The 12,881-nt window shown below is 39.1% G+C and overlaps 1 protein-coding gene across 2 annotated transcripts in view; it reads right to left on the bottom strand.

Annotated features, from left to right (window-relative positions):
- Window positions 1-833: 833 nt before the first annotated feature.
- Window positions 834-12,881, bottom strand: part of LOC109464370 (synaptic vesicular amine transporter-like) — a 49,904-nt gene continuing 37,856 nt past the window's right edge. For both annotated transcript variants that reach the window (XM_019761317.1, XM_019761318.1), the window contains 11 exons: window positions 12,412-12,452; window positions 9,960-10,023; window positions 8,989-9,084; window positions 8,280-8,358; window positions 6,951-7,002; window positions 6,188-6,251; window positions 5,832-5,883; window positions 4,780-4,847; window positions 3,957-4,002; window positions 3,193-3,280; window positions 834-2,398 (listed from right to left, as the gene is read on the bottom strand). In XM_019761317.1, coding sequence (XP_019616876.1) covers window positions 2,270-2,398; window positions 3,193-3,280; window positions 3,957-4,002; window positions 4,780-4,847; window positions 5,832-5,883; window positions 6,188-6,251; window positions 6,951-7,002; window positions 8,280-8,358; window positions 8,989-9,084; window positions 9,960-10,023; window positions 12,412-12,452 — 779 coding nt within the window. In that variant the 3' untranslated portion in view covers window positions 834-2,269. The remainder of the gene's footprint in view (window positions 2,399-3,192; window positions 3,281-3,956; window positions 4,003-4,779; window positions 4,848-5,831; window positions 5,884-6,187; window positions 6,252-6,950; window positions 7,003-8,279; window positions 8,359-8,988; window positions 9,085-9,959; window positions 10,024-12,411; window positions 12,453-12,881) is intronic.

Here is a 12,881-nt window from a genome sequence, read left to right as displayed (position 1 = left end):
AAAATCGGAGATAACTTTTTATTGAATGACGAAGTTATCAGTCGATCTTTTATAAAGAAAATCTTGGATCTATAGATAAAAAAGTACACAAAAAGGTGGACCTTTGAGCCTTCTGGGGGGGATTCCGTCCCCGACCCCCCCCCCCCCAAACAACCCTCCTGGCTACGGGCATGCGTTACTGGCATATCATTCTTGATTTGTAAATCAGTTTCTAAATAAAAATCCTCACAAGTTAAAAGTATAATACAAAGCAAATTGTCACATGTGTCACACAGAAGCATGATTCTCAGACAGAACGTTTTTTATTGGCTTGATTTTTACAGTGAGAATTCTAGACTAGTACAATATCATTCCGGTTTCATCTCACCAAGTGTTCCTTTATATCATGTTTGTATTCAGGATGTCTCCTTTTTAAAATCACATTTATAACGTCTATAAAGAAACACGCACCACATTCCCATAATGCACCACTTTACCCATAATGCACGCTACGTAGTGCAAATCCAGTATAAGAACAAGATCCGGGCAACAGTACTTATAACAACCATTTACATCATTGCCACATATCCAAGTAGTCCAACCAAATATACTGTACGCTTCTAAATGTTTCTATATATCCCTCTAAGGGAGAAATCTCTCCACATATCACATAACTGCTGATGGCAGTGCCAAGTATTCATTTCAAAAAACAGGAAAAACATATTACATCATTTTGACAATTCTTTCCATGTGACATTTATATTATACACAAAAATAGTTATCTTTGTACAGTATCTTCGTGTAACATCAGTCCATGCAAACATGTCATTGTGCTCTGTTCCCCGAAACAATAGTTTTATCCAATGTATTTTTACAACTCTAAAAGAGATTCTTGATCTAATTGTTCTCGTGAAAGAACAAAACATGTTTTAGTGGATCTCTATACATTGAAAATAATTTTGTGTTAGTTCCTTTTTTGTCGTGAGATATCCATCGAGTACACCATTGGTCGATGGCGGTAGAACAGACTGCTGTCGTTGCTAAGCAACGAGCACCATACACAACGATGTTGCAATTTGACTGTATGTTTGTTAATCGTCTCATGTACTAGCGAACGATGAAGTGAGTCAGTATTTATGTTTTAAAATGGAATACAAATGCATACACCAAGTATGACCTGGTGAACACCTTAAGTTCCATGTCCGTATAGTAAGGATTAAATGTACTAATGGTAACATGAAGTGTGACAAAATGACGTAGCGATAACATGACAAATCATTATTGCTGGTGGGCTCATGTCCTTTCCTATGGCACATCATTCCCGGCATGCTTTTCGTTTCGCGCTTGCGCACCTCGTTCCAAATGAACTACTGAAGAAAACCAAAATGGCCGACGTGGCCGTGGAGCTATCTAACTTGAGTACTCCATCCATTCTGTCCTGAAGTAAGCCAGGTGCGAACTTCACCGCTTCTGAGGCCCTCGCTAGTTTTCGTAGCCGACAATTAGTCTCTATTTTCATTCTTACGAATTAAAATCCAGCGCCACCAATTTCTTTGTATCCGCACTTACCAAGTGCCACAATGACCTACTACTAAATATGAGTCTTAGACAGAGGTTATGTAATAAACTGCAGTTATTATAAGATTTTTTTCAACACGAATACTTTTCTTAGGTTTTCTTCTGCTATTTGTCGTTTTCGTTTTTTCTCCAAAGTCAACCAAATTGACGTGTACTTCATGATCAAAATCACATTCACAAATTTTTCGAATTTTAGAAATACAGGTTGGTTGTTATAAGGTACATCCACGAGTCAAAATCTTCAACAAGACGCCAAAGGCACCCAAATACGATCAACGCACACACAGAGTCTGAACCATGCGATGGATGTGATGCGATGGATTCACCATGCCATGAATGTGATGTTAGAGAGATGGACCAATCGGGTTAGAATGGTGAAATGATGTTATGAATGGATAAGTCACAACTGTTATACCAGTTGGCAGTTGACTTCTAATAACGATGAACGGTTTGTCTTCAGCATTTTGTTTGTATTGAAGAGAAGGTTTGTTATTCAGGGGGTTGAGTGCTGTGCCTCGCCCTTTGTTATGTGGTCTTTAGTATGAACTTACCTTCCTCAGTGCGGTGTTTTACGAAATCCCCTGCCAAGTAAAAGACTCCAGTATATGCATAAATAAACTCTTTTTCTTTGTTCATAGAAATGCACACATAAGGGCGAGGCGTTTGGGGTTCATTCTATGGACCCTTGGGCCTGAGCGGCTCTTCCCCGGTTTTACTCGATGGTTAGCTTCTGCTTTTTCATCATCTCGTCCTCCTCGTAATCTTCAGGTTGTTTTTCGGCGTCCGGTTGTTGATGGAAAGCGTTGTACGTCACTTGGCACTCGTCCTGTGCCAGGATAGCCTGAGGAAAGAGAAATGCAATCGAAATAGAATCTGAACCCCGAAAGTGCGGCTGCAGTACACAGAAAAGTCGCTAGGGGTGCCAAAATCATTTATTGTTACAATCATCGTCCCAAAACACCAAATGTAAGGCCGTATAATTGTTAGTCCTAATCCATCTAGCCGATCTTGAGTTATCTGGGTGACTAGCAGACACACACACACACACACACACACACACACACACACACACACACACACACACACACACACACACACACACACACACACACACACACACACACACACACACGCGCAAACGCTGTCTATAAAATAATCTGCATTTTGTATGGAGTAAAAAAATTAAGATATTTATCTGATCATTAATTACACATTTGGGAGCGCGAAAGTAATTGTTACGTTAGCATGCGGTAGGGGGTGATAACACTGGGGGTTCTGATAATCATGATGGATAAATAGATTTATGGTTATTAATACATTGGAATTAGAAACATACATTGCTACTGGACTGCTTATTAGTTACAGCACTTACTGCTCTTGAAAACAGTGGGGGTTTCGGTGATTATCATGAATGAGTAAATGGATGGGTATCAAAAACATTGAAATTGGGAACATACATTGCAACTAAATTTCTCGTCAATTACAGCAGTTGGGTTTCTGGTGATTATTATTAATAGCTAAATAGATGGATATCATCGACACTAGGATTAGAAACATACATTCAGCATAATTGCTTATCAATCATTGGATAACCAAAGTAATAATAGTGTTTCCCTATTAACTTGGTTTAGGTACCTCTTTCTCCTCCTTTCCTGGTGGTTCTCTCAAGAAGATACACAGAGGAGAGTACAGGATGTTGATGATCCCAATACCCCACATCAGCCTAAATAAAAGAAAAAAGCATTATAAGAAACAATCTGTACTTTTAATTATGATTACCCATCCTAAAGTTAAACGTGTATGAAGAATGTGTCAGGGTACAGACTATGATCTGTCAGAATTACTGATTCTACAGACAGAGAGGATGAGTTTTATTGTTATAACGTAACATTGCCCAACATGTCCTTAAAGTTAAATATTCAATACTGGTAGTTATTGAAGCCATTTAAATAACCTGTGCTTCCCATAAAACCTAAATATATTTTAATGCTGTACGTCTAGGGTGTTGAAATTGTACCGCAGATTTTATCTGGAGAGATGAATTGGAGTCTCTGTCAAGGGATCGGAATCTGTACCAGGACACCACAACATTAAAAAAATCCAAAATATTAGCCTCCTGTACGTGCAAACCTCCGGGCGAGTGGCAGTTTTAGTACTGCGTTTTCTAGAATTTTCAACGCGTTCTTTTTCCGACCATCCTACAACCAGCCACACAGAGAAGGTTTAATTTCGTATCCGCCACGGGTTATAGGATGGCGGGCAAAAGAACGCGTTAAAAATTCTACAAAACGCAGTATCAAATCTTTCACCCGTTCCGAATGCCTGCACTGGAGGCTACCAAAACATGACCAAACGTAACCAAATGTACAGGACACAAACTAGTTTCCTTGCCTACTCACCAACCAAATCCGTATTTGACGACAACTTCTCCACCCACGGCAGGTCCTTTTGAAGTATAAGAAGGAAAATATGAGTTACATTTTGTGTTTGCAGAATGTATTCAATAGAGCAAATACTGATAGAAATCATTTTGGACAATTCTACATATTGATTGGGCAAATTGGTGCATGTATTTTGGTTAGAATGTAGTTGTTAAATCGTCCTTAATGCCTAGGTCTCATGTCCAAACCGGGGCCCGGGGGGGTTGTTCGTATGAACGAAAAACTAACAATTCATATGAAGTATAGAAATAGTGCCCGTGATTATTATCGAAAACTTTTCTGCGTTTGCTTGTCTTTCTATCGTACTTTTCGTTCCATAAGACTGCCCGGCCGGGTCCCGGTTTGGAAATGTGACCTCAGCATAACGACATACACACCCCTGGAAACACATCCCTGTACAATTCCTAGAATTCTTGCAGACTGCACACAATACTTCAAGTTTTGGATTCGAATTCCACAGTATTGTGCCCTTGGGACAGACACGTTGCATCTATTCTATTTCTTACTAAACCCATGTAAAAATGACATGTATATTGACTACCTGGCTTTGGTTCACGGCGTCCTCTCGGATGGATCGTAAAAATAAATGCCCAGTGTTTGAGGACAGTCACACCTGAAGATTTCATTAGAATAGCAGGGCTAGGGGTCATTCCCAGTGTGAATAGCTCAAACCTCACAGTCTGGTCTCAGGGGTTACATCTTGATAGTCACCCGTTATGTCAATCTTTCCACAAACTAGTAAATCTCAGTATGTATTCAGTAATAATGTATATTTTCTTACCAATAGCAAATCCGACACAGTTGGCGACATCGGCGATAGCGTAGACACTTCCGTACACTGATACGTGCCTGGACGATGGAATAAAGTCTTTTGTTAACATGTCAATGTGGAAACGACAATACTGTACATGTTTTGATGTCATAAGGTCTCATTCATGAGTTTTAGTTTTTTCGATACATTAGGAACCATGCATTAATGAGTGCCTTACGAGACCGTGTTTCCTATGATTCTACATTGAATCAATTTATATCTTTTATGCTATGTTAAGCACACTTACTCTACATCTCATCAAGAAATTGCCGACGACTTTTATACACACAATCCTTTTTTATGGGAATTACAAACTGCACCTAGCGGCTGCCCGCAAGAGGCCCCCCTCGCTGCAAACCTACGACCGCACAACTCACAACACTGGACTGTGCACGTCCGACCTAGCGCGCGACTGCCGACAATTACGTCCTAATTTCATCAGTTACAAACAAGCTTTCACCACTTTGACGTTTTACATCAGTTGGGCTGGCTAAAGGGAAAATTCTCACCAATAAAACACACGCTCATACAGCCGTTTAGTTTTTGATTTGGTACTCTTTTGGGTACACTCGGAGTAATACATGAATGAGACCATGAGCGATTTATATTAAGACATATATATGTACACTGCGAAAGTATATTGCATGCTGTTTTTTATGTGAATCATCTTTTATCTTGAAGGTGAATGAGTTATCTTGAACTGCGGCTACTTTTATTTGTTCTTCATAATTGAACTCAAAGATATACTCACATTCATGCCATTATCGTAAAAACGTAATAGACTACATTTTCTGTGATATTGAATTTTCATGTTCATTTTACAATGAACTCGATGGAATGCTTCACGGGAGCTTAGTGGATAGACCAACCTTAATATTAAAATATTAATAATTTTTTTCTTCTTCGTCCCTAGATGGAATGCAAATTCTCTTCTAAAATCGGGAAAGTTGATTCTTATTTCATTTATTTCTTTTCTTATTTGACGAAAAGTAGAAATGTAAAAAGACAAGACACCACTGCACCTTCTGTCCACTAGATACCCCATGATCGGCATCAAAGACGAGTCCACCACTCCTGGAGAGGAAGAGCAGACATGGTTTACTTTTACTACAAATACTTGCATATAGTACTCGTCGTTATCATTGTTAACGACATGTCTTAATTTCAAAGGGGCATTATATAATATTTTCACCCAAATAAAAACATATTCGTGTGATTGTAATTTGATTCTACTTTTTAAACTATTTGTGCAATTATCTCACATTTCTGACATTGATGCAGGAGAAGGTCCTGCACTTTTAAAAATTTATTTCTATTTACTTCATTGTTATTATTGTATGTGCGAAGACGAATAAAACAAACAAACACTACTACACACCGATGGCCAGACCGAGCACAGCGTTTGGAGGGATGAGTCCATGGAAGCTTCTGGCACAAGGCATCTGTTGGCAACAAGAAGCAAATATCAGGAAAAAAACATCCAAAATATACAACGAAACTCGATGTTCTCAGCAAGCCTATCTTAGGTTCCAGCCCTTGTAGCTTCAGTGCGTTCTCTCTGTGGCCTTCCTGTCAATATAAAGCTGGACCAGCATATACATTCTATCCCTTTAAGGATTATGTTATGAGGTAAGGTTTCTAATTTACCCCTTTCAATTTTGTTCAAATATTCAATTGACAGATAGATAATTTGTTGCGTTTGGCAGGGAAGCAACCGGACGAACGAGGTTTACTTAAAGCTAAACTGGCGTTTCTTCGTGGTGTCTTCGGGGATCTGACTGTATATAGAAGAGTATAAATGGAAGTGCGTCACATCTTTCTATCATTTCTGATGAAGAGTTTCCAATAAAAGGTCGACATCGGTTAACTGTTAGTCTCAGCAGTCATCCTTCTGAATGAATGAATGAATGGATGAATGAATGAATAAACTTTATTGCTCAACAGTTGTACACGGTACAATGTATGGCATCGATGACAATGTGAACAATACAATCAAGTCTATTCTAAGATTACTAGTATTACTACAGGAATATGACGAATATTCGACTAAAGCTAAAATGGCTGGCATCCAGGGTACGTAAGTACGAAATCAACATGTTTTTTCTTACACTAAAAAAAGGAATAATAGGAATATAACTAACCCAAATCATGGAAGCCCCGACGAAGATCATGGCAAGCAGTCCGCACAGCCATCTGCAAAATGACATACCGTCCAAAAAAGTTTTCCAACTTTGATACACAGCACGGGTTAAATTGCCAACAATCCTTCGCTATCTGTGACAAGCAGAGGAGCTTCTCCTCAGAAGATGTCGTTTTGCAAAGCTTTGAAGACAAGATACCAGGTATTGGGTAGGAATGCTTCTAGGAGATACGCTTCTGTAAGGGATCCTTGTCCAATCGTAAATCTAAAGAAGAGGGTTGCCGCTGGCGTTACGGCGCCGGAATTACGGATGTGTGAGGGGTGGGCAACTGGTGATGGGCCTTTCCCGGAAACAGGGAGAAGAAGTTCAATCTCAGGGTGTAGTTACATGCCCGTAGCCAGGATTTTGAATAGGGGGGTTCTTCCCACTGCTTGAGGGGACCTCGAGCGCCGTAGGCGCGAGGCGAGCGCCGAAGACGCGAGGTTCCTAGGGGGGTCCGGGGGCATGCTCCCCCAGAAAATTTTGAAAAATGAACCTTCTAAAATGGAATTTCGTGCATTTTGAGAGGATTTCCAAGAAAAAAAATCAGAGATAAATTTTTATTCAATGCCAAAGGGAGCAGTTTTTCTACGATTCCAGTCCATCTTTTCAAGAAAAATCTTGGACCTTTACATAAAAAGTGAACCAAAAAGTGGACCTTTGAGCCTTGTAAATTCTTCCGAACCCCCCGAACCCCCCTTGGCTACGGGCATGAGTTACCACGTAGTTACAGACTGTGAAGCAATGTGTCAATGTCTACCAAAACGCAAATCATTGTGATAATTTGATTTCTTATCAGGTATTTTATGATATCCACAGCCAGTGTCTTCTGCGCACTTGTTTATTTTGTCGGCCTTGAAAAGGTGTCCTTGAAGGGGTATTATGTAACAATTTTAAACAAAAGTTTTAATTAAAAACATATTCGAATGATTATCATTTACTTCCATATTTCAACACGTCATGTTTTTGCAATTATGTCATATTCTAACATTCGTGATAAAATAGTCCACACGACGTGCACTTATTTTGTGGCACCACTACAAACTACCAGTATGTAAATGGACATGGCTGCCATCCGTACTTTCGGATTTTAAACCCACTAGTATGGTGTAACATTTTGGAACCTCTACTTCCTAAATTACTCTTATTTGCAACGAAGTATGATTGATCATTCAACTTACTTTGTACAGAAATGACCAGAAAGCCTACTTTCGTACCCTCCTAGTTCCTAATGTTACATCATACTGCTTTAAATGCCGTTGACATGTGGATACATTACGATATCATTACCTTCCAAGTTTGGTTGCAATGAAGCCAAACATGTACGCTCCAACAAGGTACGCAATGCTAGACGGCAGCCAAATGGACCCTGTCGGTAGAAGATAGAAGGTAGGTCGTAATGAATTATGTCAGCACTAAATAGTCAGGCCAAAATGCACAACATTGTTATCTGCCAAAGTTCAATGTTATAAAATGCATGAAATAAAAAACAGAAAGCATACAGAAAAATGTCTACACAATACACGAATATACACTGAACATCCCCAAATAAAATCCATATTGAAAATGTATAAAATATATGTATGAAAAAATTGCAATACGGTAAAAAGGATAAAGAGAATCTAAATATTTAAGAAATGCGTAATGTTTACAAATGCGTAACAAGTAAAAATTCTTAACAAGCAAAAATGTTGCTAAAGAATAAATCTATATCAATATTTTGCTAATTAAAACCTCATAATTCTTCCTCACGAGTGGTACTTTTAGGAAAATCCGCTCAGCCAGAGCTGGCATACTTTAAGAAAATTGTACACATTTACCTTCTTAAGGAGCCAAGATAAGACTGCTGGGCGTCAATTGTTCTTAAGGCGATAAGACGCCTCCTCAGAAATTCTCTCGTTATCTTTGCTAAACAGGTGCTAACTGTAAAGCTGGATAACTGGCAGGTAAAGTACATCAGTCACCGGGAAGCAAGACCCATAAAAACTGCGAGTCTTACCGATTTGCCAGCTGGGAGCATCTAGTGTGTCCATCATCCAGATAGGGAGGGTAGGCTCCAGCAAGGCGATCGCCATGTTGGCAAAACATATTGACCCTGAATTTCAACGCAACACCAACGTTAAGAAAGATACATACATGTAGATAGTAAACATCAATCAAGACTATGGGCCTAGCATATTGCTTGTTGTCAACCTTATACTATGAGTATCTGCCGTTGGAGATCGGTGATAATCAATTGAGAACGCGTATAAGACGATTAACGTGCCTTTACCAGTGACACTGTCGTCTGGTATACGTATGAGATACAGATAACGTAATCTTTGCTCTCCAAGTACTTTTCACGTAAGTAAAATGAATATGGCTATCAACAATATGACTACTGTTAATTCCTCACTTGCATATGGTTTCAATCATAAGTTGTTGACAACTTGTCGAAGAAGTTTTTTTACATGTACTGCAGCAAGAAGAGTTGACCAACCAAATATTTCTTTAACCGCTGTAGTATTCTCACATGTGAGAATACTGATCATAAGACTAACTGGTCAGACCTTGTCAACTACCAGCTGACTTAGCTAAAACCCTCTTAATCATGTGTAGTGTTCGAGAGGCCATATTCGGCTATGTGTGACAAGGGTTTTTAGTATACTATCTCTGTATCACATCACATCATATAATTTGAGGTTGTATTGTTTTTCAAGCCAACGTTCAACGTTGATACATACATTCTTTGTACACGGTCTTCGGCTTGCAGATGTGCTTCATGTTTAGTTTCAAGTGACAGGTCCACGCTACTGTATCACTATGTGTACTATGTATTAGAATGTTTTACGCTAACCCAATGATGACTTCAATGTTTTTTTTACTAATGTACATTTGGGGCAAGAGCTGAAAAAGGTGCTTAACCTGTTCTCCCTCCCACTCCACGTATGTGGTGGATGTTTTAATAAATAGATAAATAAACGTTCTTACCAGCTGCAATGACAATGTACGGATCCCTGAGCAGCACGCCCAATGGAGCTCCTTCCATCAGGATCTGGAGGAACGATAGTGAGTATGTACTGTTAGGAACTCTGGGCGGGTTACAGCGTTGAAAATGGCACCTTGTTTCAAACTTACTGCTGTTCTATCATTTTCGGCAGCAAAGCTGAGTAATAAGGGGTTTACGTCTTTTCTAAGGGGTACCTCAAATGTTGCCACTCTGTTGACAGGGATAACAGACATTGGACGTCAAAGACTTGTTGTTAATCTTTTGTTAGAATTTAATGATAATAATGATAATAGTATTAATAATAAAAGTTGAGGAATAATATTTTCTGTTTTCCTTAGCCTCTTCTTTTTCTCTTTATAGAGAGTGTCCAAAAGTCGGTACACGTTCAAAAAATAACTCGGACTCCCCTTGATTATGTATCCACCAAATCTCATTCTGTAATCGATCCTGACAAGTAATAGAAAAGAGCTATACGGAATCCACAGTCCAATTACAATTATGCATGACTTGGTACTTAGATGTAATTGACATTCTCTTGACCTCTGGAAGTTGCAATGTAAGGCCATGTTGATTTGATTATATGGATGACGTCCGCGAATGCATGACCTTTCGTCCGTTTCAAAAGAAAATGTTTTTGGCCATACTGTAAATCGTAAAAAAAGCAGCTGCAAAGAATCAGCAAATATATGCCGTAAACAACAACAAAAAAAAGGCAAACGATACTAAAACAGTAGACTGCCAAAATCAACTCCAAAGACAAAAAGAAACTCTGTGTATTTAATCATTTCACTTGTTCAACATCCATGATTACGTAGATTTTATAATGGAGGCAAACGTTCTTCTAGCACGCTTGCATCAGTTTTGGGGTTCCCAGAGGATGTCATAGAATCAAATCAACATGGCTTTTTCTGGTCTTCTTTTCTCTGTCTAAGTTTCTGTAACGTTGAAAAAGTTACAAAAAAGAAAATAGTTAGAACTCTTTTCTTTAGTTTTTTTTTAGTTATACCCCAATTAAAAACGGGCCTAAGATTCAAAACTTCAAAACTGCTGCACTGTGCCGTGGCCGACTGTCCATTATTCATGTCTAGTAACTGTATCTGTATCAGTATAGCCGGTATAACCGCCCTTTGGCGTAACACACCAGCTTCACAGGCACGCGGCGCGGCGGCAGCTAGCTATAGTATATCACACCGAACGACTTGTTACGTTCAATCCTTGCACTTTTAGTTGCAGGAGTTGTTTAAAGCTCCTTAAAGCTCCTTTAAAGCACAGTTGGGGCATCATAAAGTGATGATGCCCCAACTGTGCTTGGTGGCAACGAGTTCCAGTCTACGAAAGTTCTTGGGATAAACGAGTTTTTGAACACCTCAATTCTTGGTTGATAACTCTGATATTTGAAGGCATGAGTAGAACAGAACGCGTTGTCCATTGACGATTCATCCCACCACTGATGTTGTAACTAGGGTAGTGAATAGTTTTAGAATCCTTCCGCGCATTTGCGTCATCAAAGCTATCATCTAAATCCGCCTTCCTCAACCCCAAATTATATGTGGCACCCTCCACAATAAAGCATGTAAAAGCTCCTACTAGAGGAGACGAAAAGCGGGCACAATTTCCCCTTTTATGATATACCATCAATAATTATGCCCCAAATAGGATAAAAAGCCCCCTGATTGATAACACGAGATGAGGTTGGGAAGCCCACCAGCGAATCCTTTTTACTTAATCTTAATTATCGGCCACGGGGGCCGCCGTCTTTAGTAATTCTGGCAAATGGGTTTTTACAAATTGGATTAACGCCGGGACGTTGTGAGATTGTATATCATTGTTATCAAGTTTCGGGGGTCATCGCTTGATGGAAGTATGCACGAAATGTAATCATCAAACTTCCGGGACGGCTTCTTCGTCGGTACTTAAAACTCCGTGGTAAGCAGAAATACGTGACAAAATGCACAAAACAGGTGTGGAACTAAAATAAATACCAATTTTGTAATATTTATCTTTACCTTTTTGTTTAGTCTGGAAAAGATTTTTTTAATACAAAAATGTTTCCTCTTTAAGAAAACAGGTGTTAAACTAAAAAAAAATGCCCATATTGAAATATTTATCTTAAGCTTCTTGTTTATTCCGGAAAAAATAATTTTCTTACAAAAATCTTCATCTTTACGCTAATGACTAAGAGTGTTGATAAAACTTAAAATTTGCGGATATTTCACTGATTTGTTTGTTTGTTTTATTTTTTAGCCAGAAAATACATATTGCCTGAGGGCGTTTTGAATGATTCTTGGGGAAAACCCTAAACAGATTTTATACATCTATTTTTAAGCCATTAACATAAAAATCAACTTAGTCCAAATTACAACAAAAGTATCAAATAAGGTTACACAAATTACAACTTGATACAAAACCAGAGTAACCGCCAACCTTACTTACCTCTTTCTTTGCTCCTGGTCGAAGTACTAACAACTGCAAGCCTGTGGGAGTATATGAAGAAAGTATGTAATAATGTAGGATAGTGGAAGTACATTTGCGAAATAGCACAAGAACATTATATATGTATTAAGTCAAATGGAAGCAGTAGCCAACCTCACCGAACACCAACCAAACACAGACGAATTACCTCCCGACCTATTCCCAACCATGGGTTTGGGGGGGGGGGGTTCAGCAGTGTTCTGGCTATGTGGCTATGTGTGTCAGGGGCATAAAAACACCAGAAAGAAAGAAAAGAAAGTACTTACAGCCCTCCAGCAATGCGATGCCTGCTAGGATAAGGAACGGCACGCTCTTGTCGAAGAACTGGTACATGATACCACCAAACAACGGGCCGCCTGCATCAACAAAAGAATCACGATTGGATGTTGATAGTCTTGATGCCACGCGCTATCGGCTTGGTGTAATACCAT

Source organism: Branchiostoma belcheri, unplaced genomic scaffold (assembly GCF_001625305.1).
Source record: "Branchiostoma belcheri isolate BF01 breed outbred unplaced genomic scaffold, Haploidv18h27 scaffold137, whole genome shotgun sequence".
In the NCBI taxonomy this organism is placed as follows: domain Eukaryota; kingdom Metazoa; phylum Chordata; class Leptocardii; order Amphioxiformes; family Branchiostomatidae; genus Branchiostoma; species Branchiostoma belcheri.
This window is presented reverse-complemented; position numbering and strand designations above follow the sequence as displayed.